The sequence below is a fragment of the Microcaecilia unicolor genome, chromosome 1, assembly GCF_901765095.1.
Source record: "Microcaecilia unicolor chromosome 1, aMicUni1.1, whole genome shotgun sequence".
NCBI lineage: Eukaryota > Metazoa > Chordata > Amphibia > Gymnophiona > Siphonopidae > Microcaecilia > Microcaecilia unicolor.
Window position 1 is genome coordinate 671635556 of NC_044031.1, and position 14160 is coordinate 671649715.

The 14160-nt window shown below is 45.8% G+C and overlaps 1 protein-coding gene across 1 annotated transcript in view; it reads left to right on the forward strand.

Annotated features, from left to right (window-relative positions):
- SCAPER (S-phase cyclin A associated protein in the ER) overlaps nt 1–14160 on the forward strand; it is a 960370-nt gene that overhangs the window by 623774 nt on the left and 322436 nt on the right. Inside the window, 1 exon segment of the mRNA XM_030187331.1 lies at nt 7672–7904. Coding sequence (XP_030043191.1) covers nt 7672–7904 — 233 coding nt within the window.

Here is a 14160-nt window from a genome sequence, read left to right on the forward strand (position 1 = left end):
GCCCCCGGAACTTTGGTCGTCCCCGCGACGGAAAGCAGTTGAAGACGCCCAAAATCGGCTTTTGATTATGCCGATTTGGTCAACCCTGGGAGAAGGATGCCCATCTCCTGATTTGTGTCGAAAGATAGCGCCCTTCTCTTTCGAAAATCAGCCTGATTGTGATCATTATTGCCTAACAGGCCTACTACCATTACCTTATATACCAGGTCCTGCATACCAGTAAAGATTTAATCTAGAGTACTTTCCCCTCTGGCCAGATCCTGAATCAACTGCTTCATGAAGTATTCATTTATGGCATCTAGAAACTTTACTTCCCTGGCATGTCCCGATGGGACATTTACCTAATCAATATTGGGGTAACTGGAATCTACTCAAGTGTGCAGAATAATGTGCTGGGAGCTCTCCTAATTTAGAACCTCTTTTATCAAACCGCACTAGCAGTCCTCGGTGCAGCAATTCCAACAAAGCCCTATTCAGTTTGATTGGGCTTCGTCGGCATTGCCATGTGGGAACCGCCAGCGTGCCTTGATAAGAGTCCCTTAAACTTTCAGAAAAACATTAATTTAAGAATGTTACTTAAAAGATCACAAAAACTAAGTAGAGAAGAAAAGATCCCGTTGAAACATTTAATGATCTATGCCTACATTTAAGAAATGTCTGAGAGGCTTTTTATTGGTGTAAATTGACTAGACTCTCTGCTGGAACTGTGTATTGTTGGATGTTGTTTTGTTTTTTGATTGTGATTTATTATGTTCTTGTGTTTTTCGATTTTATATATGTATGTTTGCACTCCACCCTGGACAAGGTCAGACTAGAAATAATAAATTTCAATGTCAACAATAATTCAGATTCAAACAGTCTATTGCCAACATTTTTACATTCTTATGACATCTTAAAAATCACTTATCTTTCAAAGATCTTCATAGAATAGGAAACAGGACAAGGTGGACTGCAAGAGCTCATTGCACAGAAACTGCACACTAAACTACCACGTCTGTCATACATGCAGAACACAAATCGGTGTTCTAATGCAGAATAAGGGATTACAAAATAGAATTATGCCAACAAACTGAAGAAGTCTGTTCCTGCATGCAGCGTAGCACTAAACAGAGCTAGAAACACACTTTTTTCAAACCTGACATATTCCTGTAACTGAAAATTTAAAAATACAATGATTTTTGCCACATTTCTTGTCTGGACATTTTATTTTCTGTTGCATCTCTCTTTTCCCTGTTCCTCTTTTTGGTCTTCGTGTAAGTCTTTTTCCAGGATCTTTTCTTTTATTCGTTCTCCCTTAGGGTTACCATACGTCCGGATTTACCCAGACATATCCTCTTTTTGAGGACATGTCCGGACAGATTTGACCAGCCTGCCCATTTGTCCGGATTTCTGGACAAACGGGCTGGCTGGCGGGGGCGGGACTGGGACTCTCCTCCCCTCCCCTTACTGTACTATCCGTGGTGGTCTAGAGGTACCTCTTCGGGGCAGGAAAGAGCCCCCTCTTTCCTGCCCGGAGCGCTGCTGCTAGCTGCCCTGTATACTGTGAGTCCAGCTCTCGGCGTTTCAAAATGGCCGCCTAGAGTTGAAGCAGCATCGGAGTGGAGGAGTAGCCTAGTGGTTAGCGTGGTGGACTTTGGTCCTGGAGAGCTGGGTTCAATTCCCACTGCAAGCACAGGCAGCACCTTGTGACTCTGGGCAAGTCACTTAACCCTCCATTGCCCCAGGTACAAATAAGTACCTAAGCCGCATTGAGCCTGCCATGAGTGGAAAAGCGCGGGGTACAAATAAAAAATTTAAAAAAAAAGCAAGATAATAGTATAACAAGCAATATGGTTATGATAAAGCAAGATAATAGCATAACAAGCAGATATTAGACAGTTTTGAATATGTGTGGAGGAATTGTGTGTGTTCACATTGATTGATCTTTGTGGTATGCCTTGTTAAAGAGATGGGTCTTCAGCAGTTTGCGGAAGTTCATTAGTTTGTAGATCATTTTTAGGTTGCGCGGCGATGCATTCCACAGCTGTGTGCTCAAGTAGGTAAAGTTTGACGCGTACATTAGATTGTATTTTAGACCTTTGCAGTTAGGGTAGTGCAGCTCTGTTGCATTCCCTCCTCTTTCGCTCACTCTTTTTCCAGCTTTGTATTCCCCTTTTCTTTCACCCACTCATTAGTCCAACATTTCCACCCTCTTTTCTCCATTTTTGTGGTTCCTGTTTTCCTTCCTTAGCACCTGGCCCCGTCCTCTCCCTCTTTCTAAGCACCTGATTGTTGCTTCACTTCCATCCCCCTTTCCTAGACACCTTGCACTTATCACCTCTCTTTTTTTCCCATGACCTTGCTACTGCTTACCAGATGGCTCCAGGTCATGGAGGACAGGCTGAGCCAATCCTGTCTTTGTTATTGCATTTAGGGGAAGTAAAGCCAGGACCTCTATGACCTGGATCCACTTATAATGCTACTCCTCCCCATCCCTCCCATCCTCAACGCTTGGTTCCTGCCTTCTTCCCCCGGCTGCCACTGCTCTGCCTGGCCCCAAATAGTTCAGTTTCAAAGCTCTTGGCTTGAATGTCCAAGGAGAAGGATCATGTTCTGTCTAGCTCTGTGCCATGGAGGAAAGGCTGACGGCTGCCCTGTGATGCCATCAGTTTGAAGCCCAGTACAGTGGTTCATGGCCTAAAAAACCTTAGAGGTCAAGCAGTATATTTGATTTTTAGGAAACAGATACAAATGTGGTTATTTAAACGTCACCTTAATTTACCTGCTTTATTTTTTGGCCCTATGGCATGCTAATTTTATTCTATTGGAATTGCAACTTTCTGGGCTATTCCCAGTTTTTCTTCCATTTGATCTTGTTCTCTGAGGACAAGCAGGCTGATCATTCTCACAAGTGTGTCGAGGATCCACGTCAGCCCGGGAACTGGCATATTGAATAGAAAAATGAAAAAGTTTGCTAGAGCCTTCTGGCACGAGTGCAGCACCGCGCATGCGCTGTGTACGCCTTGTAGTGCTATAGAAATGCTAAATAGTAGTAGTACTAGAGTGCCTTTCCACCCGCTGTGCAGCCATGCTCCTCAGTTTGATTTTTTTCCACGTGATGAGCAGTGGTACTTTTTGCTGCTCTTCTACTGCCCGGGAAAGAGCCTTCTTCGGTTTTGTCAGTGCCTTTTGACTATTTTTTCGCCTTTTACTTTTATTTTCCATTTGTTTTTGTTTTTTTAAAAGGTACCCTTATTTTTCTTTAGTATTTTTGGCCCACGTTTAAGTTTCCTTTATTTTTTCGTGGTGGGCCGTACTTAGGCTTGCTCTGCCGGGGTGTTCCCTATTTTTGTTCCTTTATTTTTTCATAGGCGCTATCGAGCCTTTTGATTTCGCCGAAGCTGTCTTCCCTTCCATGTCATCGAAGACTCCCAGTGGCTTCAAGCGATGTACTTGATGCAACCGGACCATCTCAGTTACTGATACACATTCTTGGTGTATCTAGTTCCTCGGGCCCGACCATAGCCTGGCAAATTGCATCCGTTGTCTTCGTATGAAGAAAAGGACACAAATTTCCCGAGAGGCTCAGAGAGAGAAACCTTTTGGAGCTCGGTCCGGTCCTTCAATGTCAGCGTTGGCATCGAGGGAGGCATCGACATCGGGAATCACCATAGGGATGGCTGCTGCTGTGAAGCCCAGGGACACTGGGAGTAGTGAGGGGTTCAGTGGGTCACCACCTGTCTCGAGGCCTCCTGCTGTGCAGGCCCCCCAGGACCAACCCCGAGGCTTTGTGAGGATTCCATGTCATCCTTGTCAGCACAGAGAAGTCTCGGTGATGTGCATCGGGCGAAGGCCAAGAACCACCGACACCGATCTCCTTCGACGCATGGTGCCGGGAGCTCCGGGACGTTGAGGGATCAGGCTTCCGAGAGGCGTTGGTGCTGGGAGGAGCACTGCCCCTCCATTCAAGAGGTGCTGGCGCGCCTGTCTCCCAGCAGCTGAGATCCTGCTCCCACACCCCACACGGTTAGGCAACCTGAGCCCGCACCAGCCCCACAGCCTTTACCAATGGGGGCTCTTGATGAGCGACTCCGGGCCTTGCTCCCAGAGCTCTTGGAGGACTTTATGCAGCGATGTGTATCGGGGGTGCTTGTGCCTACCATGCCTGGTCCCCAGCCCATGGTGCGGCCCCCGACATCGGCGCCGCTTACGGTTCCAGTGTCGACTGCCACCCAGGCTGGTTCTCCGACGTCGGTGGAGGAAGCTTTGCCGGAGTCGAGGCATGCACCGACCTCTCTGTGCCGTTCTCGAGGCCACAGGTCTTCGAAGTCGAGGCAGGCCTGGTCTCAGACATCCATGAGGGAAGTGCTATGCGACACCGAGGAGGAGCGCTCTTGAGAGTCTGAAGAGGATCCCAGGTACTGTTCCTGCAATTCATCCTTTGGGATTCCTTCAGAACTGTCCCCTCCACCTGAGATAAGGCTATCACCTCCTGAGAGCCGCTCTTTCACCTTGTTTGTGCGGGAAATGGCTGAGGCCATACCCTTCCCCGTAGAAGTGGAGGATGAGCCCAGGGCTAAGATGCTCCAGGTCCTGGACTACACCTCTCCATCTAAGGAGGCAGTGACGCCCCCCCCCCCCCCCCCCCAGCATGAGGTACTCAATGAAGTCCTCATGCGGAACTGGGCGTCCCCTCTGTCTGTCCCTATGGTCCCCAAGAAAATTGACACCCAGTATCGCATCCATGGGGAACCTGGTTTGACGAGGTCTCAGTTACCCCACAACTCCACGGTGGTAGATGCCACTCTCAAGAGAGCCAAGAGTACTAGTGACTATGCTTCGGTTTCCCCAGGCAGAGAAGCTAGGACCGTGGATTTTTTTGGGAGAAAAAAGTATCAGGCCGTGATGTTCATCGCCCGTATTCAATCATACCCAACTCTTCACGAGAATCTACTTGCGGAACTCGGTTAGGCAGCTGTCTGACTTGGTTGATGCACTCCCTCCGGAGCATGCCGAGCCTTTTTGCCAGCTGGTCAAGCAGCAGAAGTCATGTCGCAAGTTCTTGGCCAGGGGCACTTATGACACTTTTGACGTGGCATCTAGAATCTTTGCCCAAGGTATAGCAGTGCGCAGACTCTCATGGCTGCATGTCTCTGACCTGGACCATTCAGTCCAGCAAAGAATGGCGGATGCCCCATGCCGGGGGGCTATCCTTTTCGGAGAGAAGGTTGAGGAACTGGTTGACCAGATCAAGAAGCATACCGATACTATGTCTTCTCTCTCCCGCCGGGCGTCTTCTGCGACCGCCTCCTCATCTAGGAGGTATTTTGGTGGGTCCCGGAGTACTTCTTACGGCTTTTCTAGTCGTAGGTATGCTCCAGCAGCTCGCCAGCCTACTCAGCTACACCCCAGCATGCTCGTTCTCCTCAATAGTGTGCACCTAAGGCCCCTGCTGCTCCCCAGCAAAAGCAAGGGATGGGCTTTTGACTGGCTCCAGCAGAGCATAGCTAACAAAAGTGTCCATGCCTTACGACTTACCGGTTGGAGGGAGGTTAAACTTTTTCACCAAAGGTGGTCTCTCATAACCTCCGACCGGTGAGTTCCTCCCTCTTCCCATATGAACCCCCCCCCCCCCCTAAATTATACATCTGCTTTGATCATAAGTAGATTTCTTTTCCTTAGTTAGGATGAAGTTACATCATCCTGTGTGTTTGTCTTACATCAAGCCATAAAACATGAATTCCAAAGGCTCCAAAACAGGAACCCCATCCATGTTGATTAAAAATAATGTACTTACCTCAGGAGGTCATGGAGAAACCAAGATTACTGTGAGCTGCACAGATGAAGACTGAAATGCCTTCAGTTGTCCAGGGTGTAATCAGCAGTATGACACAGTTCCAGCATATCTTGTAACCATGTTTCATATCGTTTGTCCCTCCTTTTCTTTATATTTTTTGTTGGTGTCATACTTATATGGTTTGACCTAATCTGTCACTATAGTGAAGATACTTACTGTAGCAGGTATTCACCAAGGACAGCAGGTCTTATAGTCTCACAAATGGGTAATGCGGTTCCGTGTTGCTGGTCCAGAGCTTGTAACAAGCTTAAAAAATAGGTCTTTTGAGCACGAGAAGCTCTCCACCGTGCATGCACGAATGCCTTCCCGCCCGCTGTGAGAGCACAGGACAAGCAGTACAATACAAAGCTCGTACTGGACGTAACTTAACTCTTCCCCCTTATGATTCCCTAACGTGTCTGTAACACATGAACCGTACTCTACTACAATATCACTCTGTATTTGTTCATACTGATATTTGCGATCGCATGTACGGTACTATGTAAGCCACATTGAGCCTGCAAATAGGTGGGAAAATGTGGGATACAAATGTAACAAATAAATATCTGTGGTGGTTAACTTTCTTCCAAGCCATAGCTCAACTAATATCTAACTGCAACTAAGCAACGATGGTTTGTCTGAATTAGGAGTAATTTCTGGTTTTGAAGAATATAAAAGAAATACCTTAGAATCCCAAGCTTGGTCAATCTTTATAACAGAATAGACCAAAATGTAGGCCTGTTTCCAAATTCTGAGCAAATGTGGAACATGATGTCAGTGAGTGGGATTAATATAATGTTAATGGACTTTCTTATGTATTGTTCTACTTGTTTTTGAACTCCTTGTCTTTTAACCCCCCCCCCCCCCCCCCCCCAAATGATTTTTCTCTGTAACGAGAGTTTTTTACATTGGTTTGTTTTTTACCCCTCTTATTAATATTATATGGACTGATGATAAAAACCTGCTCCAAATATAGTTGAGATGCACCCAATATGGGAGCAAGTATTCATTAAAGAATTGTCTCACTAGGAAGGTTTGAGGTCCTCTGTTTTGATCATTTCTATTTTATATTTGTACTGTGAGATAAAAAGCTCAGTCTCAAACTGGTTTCTGAATTATTAGTTTAGTATTCTATATGTTTCATACTGAGTGTATGACCTACCCATGCCCCTCCCATGTCAGTGCCCCCTTTGCAGTTGTGCAGTATAGCTGTTAGGGTCATAAGACAGTTATGCACATGACTGTAATTAGTGCCAATTATTGATACTTATTGCCATTAACTAATTGAGTTATGCATATAACTGGTGCTATTCAATAACTGGACACCCAATTGTACGCCTAACTGCGCATAACTGTGCCTAACCCTGTATAGAAGGGAGAGGTTAATGGCCATAGCACGCATACTAAGTTTTAGTCTGTGGATGCTGGTAATTTTGGTAGAGGTTTTCACAATTTATTATGCTTGCAGTAAAATCATCCCTTTATCACATTTTGGGGTATGTTTACTAAGGTGCGTTAGCGTTTTTAAAGCGCCTGTAATCTTTAAAAGCATTCTTGTTTGAGAAGGCATATTCCCACTACATCACTCAGCCCACACCTTCTTCCTCCTGACTGAACCTGTTTCAAACAGTTATTTCCCTTGATATGTAACTTTTGTAATTTTGTAAGCCGCATTGTGCCTGCTTTTGTGGGAAAATACGGGGTATAAATGTAGTAAAATAAATAAATATATCATATGTTTTGAAATGATTGCCTTTTCTTCTTATCACAAAAGGTTGATGTGCCTTTAAAAAAACAGATTACTTCATAATTTTAAAACTTATTTTACAAATTGTATTTGATTTTATCTCATACAGGTCTATGTTCCAGAAGAAGACAATGCACTGTTAGGAAGAAGTGTAAATAAGCAAGTGTTTGAAGGTTTGACAACTGGACTTCTCCAGATCAACTCAGTAGTTTTTGAATGTCTGGCCTCTAGTTTCCCAAATGGAAGCAAACAGCCTACCACATCAAAACTGTCCACTCAAGAAATGAAAAACAAGCTCTCTCATGTTGCAGATATTCATATAAGAGTTCAGGATCTAATCAGGTATAGTAAACATGTTTCCTGTCATGTCTTGTAAATCTTGTAAAGTACTTTTTTTTAATATCTTATACTTTCCAAGTCCTAATCCATACTGGAATTTCACAACTTGCAGGGTCCTTTGGCTACATCAAAATTTATGACACTAGAGAAAAACTAGTGTGGCCCAAAATAATATACAGACACAGTAAATGATGGAGGATAAAGACCTGCCACTCTGTGCAGGTTACACTCCTTCACGATTGAACTGTGACATCACATCCAGGGCAGTAGACAGTTTACCATGCCTATCGCTTATAAGCAGTTCTTTATGATGCCGCAATATCACTCAGGAGACAGTGAAGGTGACTCAATAAAACAATGATGCTGTATGGTCTAGAAGATTTATTGATCAGCAATAACAACTCAATATGGCAGTGTTTCAGCCCACTGGCCTGCTTCAGGAGTCTTCCTATGTTGTGTAGATGGGTCTACACAAAGAAAAAGTGGGAAGTGGACCAATGACTCCAGAGACCGGGACAACTGAGTCGAACAAGTCAAACTTTATTACAGACTCGACACAGATCTGTGTTTCGGCCACAGGCCTGCCTCAGGAGTCTTTATAGTCTGAGCTCGGGTATGGAGTCCTTGTGTAAAAGGGGGTCTTAAAAAAGTCCTTTGTGCTTGAAGACAAAAACAGCGCATAACGTCACTCACATTCATGAATTACTTACTGTAATTAAATATTTCAGGTTGTATTTGCTATTGAGGTTTGCAAAAAAGGTGGGAAGCACTACAAGTAGCGCCACACGCTCTTGACAACCGGTTTGTTATTCTTCGGTCTAAAAACTAGTTGTCACAAGTCTAGAGAAGATTCTAAGTGTGATTGTCAAGGGAACAAGAAGAAACATCCAAGACAAAAAAGGGTGTGTTTTCTAGACCTGTTTCAATCTTGTCTAAGTTACAAAAAGGTGCTGTAACTGACGAGGTGACCACTGGAGGGATTAAGGCTTGACCATTTCTTAATCCCCCAGTGGATGCTGGCCCCCTCCCACCACCATAAGAAGTGAAACTGAAACGGGATACCAGTCTGTATGACATCTGCAGGTATTATGGGCATATCCAACAGAGCAGCAAGCAGGCCCCAGAAGTAGCCTAATGGTCCATGCAATGGACTGTGAACAAGGGAATCCAGGTCCAAATCCCACTCTACCTAGTACATTTGTGGTGGAACTTGTGAACCCTCCTAAACCACCAAATTACCTACTGTACCTAAATATAGGAGACACCTGCAGGGTGGAAGGCAATTATAGTGGTGTACAGTTAGGTACAATAGGTTTTCTTCTGTTCCTGGAGGGCTCACAATACAAAATAAAGAAATTGTGGTAGGAATTGTACCTGAGTGTTATTGTTTAAAGTCGACTGCACTGACCACTAGACTGCCCCTCTGATCTGCAGGGACATCTGTGTGGCCATTTCTCTCAAAATGATGCCAGACAAATGTTCTTTTGCCTGTTTTTTGGGGGGCATTTAAAAGTTGGACGTGTCAGTTTGGAAAATGGCTGTTCTTTTTAGATGTCTTCTGTACAGGAATGTCCATCTTTGAACCATTTTTTAAAGGGAAACCCAGATGCTTTTCCTGTTCAAAACTGGCTCTATGATAGACTTTTGGGGGGGGGGGGGGGTGACGAAATGATCTAAACATTCCAATTCCGACTTGAATGTTTTTTTGTTGTTTTTCAAAAATGCCCATCCACATCTCTCTCCAACTCAAAGACAGTTTGTATGTTATACTAGTATAAATAGATGTTGCATTCACTTTTCCCAAAATAAGCACAATGCCTCCAGCTTAAATCTTATGCCCTGTAGTTCTGTTGCTTTAATATTACTATTCATACATAGTGTCATTCATTTTCCCTTTCTTCCTTTCAGAATAGATTATGACTAGTGTAACTATATCCCAGTTGTGGGTTTCTGTGTTTTACATTTCTATGACCACCACTATATCAAAGTCAGCTTCTTCCAAGACTGCCTTTAGGTCTGAGACTGTATGCCCCATTGTTTGAGTGTTTGTATACATAGCCTTCTAGATAATCTTTTTTTCATTTTTCTCTATAAGTGCTTAATTTTATACTAACTAAAGACAGTGTTCACCCATCCATGGGGATCCTAGTTAAAAGCCCTCCTTGGTAAGTTTCTTGGTATGCTTTGGAAGGTACTTTGCCCCATCCTATAGTTGAGAAACCCAAAAGGCTTTTCTTGACACGAACTACACAGCCACACCTTAATCTCTAGAATAGCTGTTCCCAAATTGTGGGTCATGACCCCCAAATGGGGTAACAAATTTATCCACTGTGGTCATGAATGGGTCCTCTTGAAAATTTTAAGTTAAGCACACAGCATTTAGGATGTACAGACTAATAAGAACTGAGAATAAATCATACTATCCAGTTAAGCAGCCAAGCCTAGGAGCAATTTATTGCATTCCAGGGCTACCAGGATTCTTCCTGCAGGAAATGAGAATTCTAAGGTGTGCTTGCCGGCAGGGCCGGTCTTAAGGCAAGGCGGCCGCATAGGGCCCCGCGCTCAGTGGGGCCCCGCACGCGCTTCAGGTCGCCCCGCCTGCCCGAGTTCCAGTCCGTCCTTCCGTCCTCCCTCCCAACGAATCCGATGCGCGATGGCGACGTGGGGGGGGCGGTCCGCCCCCCCCCCCCCCCGATGTCAGCGGGTGGGGGGGGGGGTGCTCCGAGTCGCTGCTCCTGTCTCCTGCCTTTCAAAACGCAATTTGGAAGCGCCGAAGACAGTGACAGGCAGCGCCTCGCGTCTGCCCGCCCCGCTACTAAAATCTGTTCGACGTCATTGGGCCTTCCCACATTGAGTCCCGCCCTCCTCTGAGGTAACTTCCAATTACCGCGAGGGCGGGCGGGACTCAATGTGGGGAAGGCCCGAACGACATCGAAGAGATTTTTAGTAGCAGGGCAGACGCGAGGTGCTGCCTGTCACTGTCTCTCCGATGCTTCCAAATTGTTTTTTTAAAGGCAGTGAGGGTGGTGGGCAGCAGAATGGAGCTCAGCTTGTAGGTGGGTCGGGGGGGGGGGAGGGACTCAGATGGGAGAAGGGTAGGGGGTGGGTGTTCTCAGGTGGGGGAAGGGTAGGGGGTGGGTGTTCTCAGGTGGGGGAAGGGTAGGGTGGGGTTCTCAGGTGGGGGAAGGGTAGGGTGGGGGTTCTCAAATGGGGAGGTGGAGAGGGGGTTCACGGATGGGAGAAGGGGTGGGGAGGGGGTTCTTGGATGGTTGAAGGGGACAGGTGGGGAGGGGACTGGGGTTCTTGAATGGGATAAGGGGACTGAGGTGGGAGGGGTATTCACGGATGGGAGAAGGGGGTGGGGAGGGGGTTATTGGATGGTTGAAGGGGACTGGGGTTGGGGAGGGGGTCACGGATGGGAGAAGGGGATGGGTGGGGAGGGGACTGGGGTTCTTGGATGGGATAAGGGGACTGAGGTGGGAGGGGTATTCACGGATGGGAGAAGGGGGTGGAGAGGGGGTTCTTGTATAGTTGAAGGGGACTGGGGATGGGGAGGGGATCACGGATGGGAGAAGGGGGCAGGGAGGGGGTTCTTGGATGGTTGAAGGGGACGGGTGGGGAGGGGACTGGGGTTCTTGGATGGGAGAAGGGGGACTGTCACTGGGGTCTGAGAAGGGGCCATATGGGGCCTGGGGCTGGTGGAAAAATGGGGCATGCGTGGGTCAGGTGGGAGAATGGTTCTGAAAAGGGGGCCCTAATACAAGGCATGTGGATGAAGGGGGCTGGAACTGGGGGCTGAAAAGGAGGGTAGGTGGGATAAGGGGGCTAGTACTGGGACTGGAGGCTGAAAAGGGGACATGGAGAAGTGGCTGGGGGGCTGAAGCTCGGGACTGGTGGGATAGTGGGGCTGGAACTGGGGGCTGAAAAAAAGGGGCAGAGAGAGGGGCATATCCTGGATGGGGAGCGAGAGGGAGGGCAAACCTTGGATGGATGGCAGAGGGAGGGCAAATGGTGGATTGAAGGGGCAGAGAGAGAGAGGGCAGACAGTGGATGGAAGGGATAGAAAGGGCAGACAGTGAATGGATGGGGGGAGAGAGAGGGCAGACAGGGGCAGATGGTGGATGGATCATGGAAGGGGCAGAGATAGAGGGCAGATGTGGATGGAAGGAGCAGGGAGAGAGGGCAGACATTGGATGGAGGTGACAGCAGAGAGGGCAGACACTGGATGGCAGAGAGAGACCGAAGACAGATGCTGGATGGAAGGAAGACAGTGAAAAGAAGATGAGGAAAGGAGAAACCTGAGACAACAAACTGTAAATAAAATATATATTTTTTATTTTTTTGCTTTAGGATAAAGTAGTATTGTAGATGTGTTAATAAATGTTTATAATATAGAACATGTAAACAAGGTAATCTTTTGATTGGACTAATTTTAATACATTTTAATACATTTTGTCTTTCGGAGAACAAAACCCCCTTCCTCAGGTCACGATAGGATACTGTAACAGTACTATACTATATTGACCTGAGGAAGGATGTTTTGGCCTCTGAAAGCTAAATCTATTAGTCCAATAAAATGGTATTATTTTATTTTTGATATTTGTTTTATTTCTATTTGTAAAGTGGTGATTGGTATTTGTTAGTTTTTTTTTTTTCAAATTTACATCTGCTGTCTTTATATTTTGCACAGTACTAGGGGACATTTTCTGTTTCTGTGGTGTTGCATTGTATGCAGAGTCTGGCATCTTGGGGGTTCAGTTTAATTTTTGTCTAAATAGAAAGTTTTAAAATTACTATTTATTCTATCGTGGATTAGGGTGTATCTGTGTTTGTGAAAAAGACATGGCTTTCACTTGGCATTCTGTGCAGGATCGACGACAATCTGTACTGTTCTGTCTGGTTTCATTTTACAATAGGTGAATTGATGCTCTAGTGCTCACTGTAGTATTTTAAGATGTTTTCCTTTTCTTTGTGTGATTTAGTAGAAATGACTGCTTATGGTATGGTAGAATTGCTCTATAGGTCCTGAGTGTTTTGTATTCTCGGCATACCTAGTACTGGATTTTGGAGGGGGATGTTAAAAAATGACTGGGAGGGAGGGAGGGGGGGCCTTGGAGCTGGGAGGGAGGGAGGCCCTGGAGCTGGGGGCCTTGGAGCTCGGAGGGAGCGGTCTGGGAGCATGGAGGGAAGGGTGGCCAGCCCTGGAGCTAGGGAGGGGGCGGAGCTAGGGTGGGGCCCCATCAAATTGGTCTGCATAGGGCCCCGCACTTGCTAAGACCGGCCCTGCTTGCCGGTATGTTGCTTAAAGTTTCTGCTGGAGCTGTATAGATCATACAGCTTAGGCCTCTCAATCTGGAAGGGTGCTCTGCAGAGGTTTCAGGCCAGGTCCTTTCCCATGCAGTCCTTTCTGCAGGGAGATGCACAACTATGCTCTTTGAGCAGATTTTGGTCACAGTTTGATCCTGCCCGTCTACCCATGCCTGGTGCCACTCCGTGGAGTAAGAGCATGGCAGAGAATTGCTAGAGCAGGGTTTTGGCACAAAAGTTCTGTTGTTGAAACTGAAAGGCCAAGAGGAGGTATAACAGCAGATACACCCTCTGGATTCTTTGCTTGTAGTTTAGTTTATTAAATTTGCTATATCACCACGCTTTGTCAGATCACAGTGGTTTACAATAAAATTTTACCATAAAAATATGAAAGAGAAAGGAACTCCATAATAAGATAGGATAGACTTATTAGAAATCACTCATATATTAAAAAAATTAATTTACAGGTGGTGTTCAGTATTTCTCTTCATCATCTGAATGTTGTGCATGAGAATTACATGTGCTGTTTCTTAAGCATCTGCATTTGGAGGCTCAGGCTTCTTGAAACAAAAGGTTGGCTGGAAGTTTTGGGAAAACAGAAGAGACAGGCTGAAAGTGAAGGGAGAGAGATCAGCTGGAGATAGAGAAGTTGGGAAAGGAGATAGACTTGAGGAGAAGAGATTAAGAGACATGAGCAGTTGGAGTATCTGATTGAGAGGGGAATGCTAAAATAATTAAAATATTAAATTATTTTAGGACAGTTTAAACATAATGAATTTATTACATATGTACTTTGTTTCAGAAATTTGGAGAGGAATGTGGTAGTCAAATGGGAATTATGTACTTTTTCAAGTGTCAAATTGGGATCGTGTCAGCTAAAAGTTTTGGAAGCATTGCTCTCAGGGCCGAATTAACACTATATTGGGCCCTAGGCAAACATATGTTTGTGGGC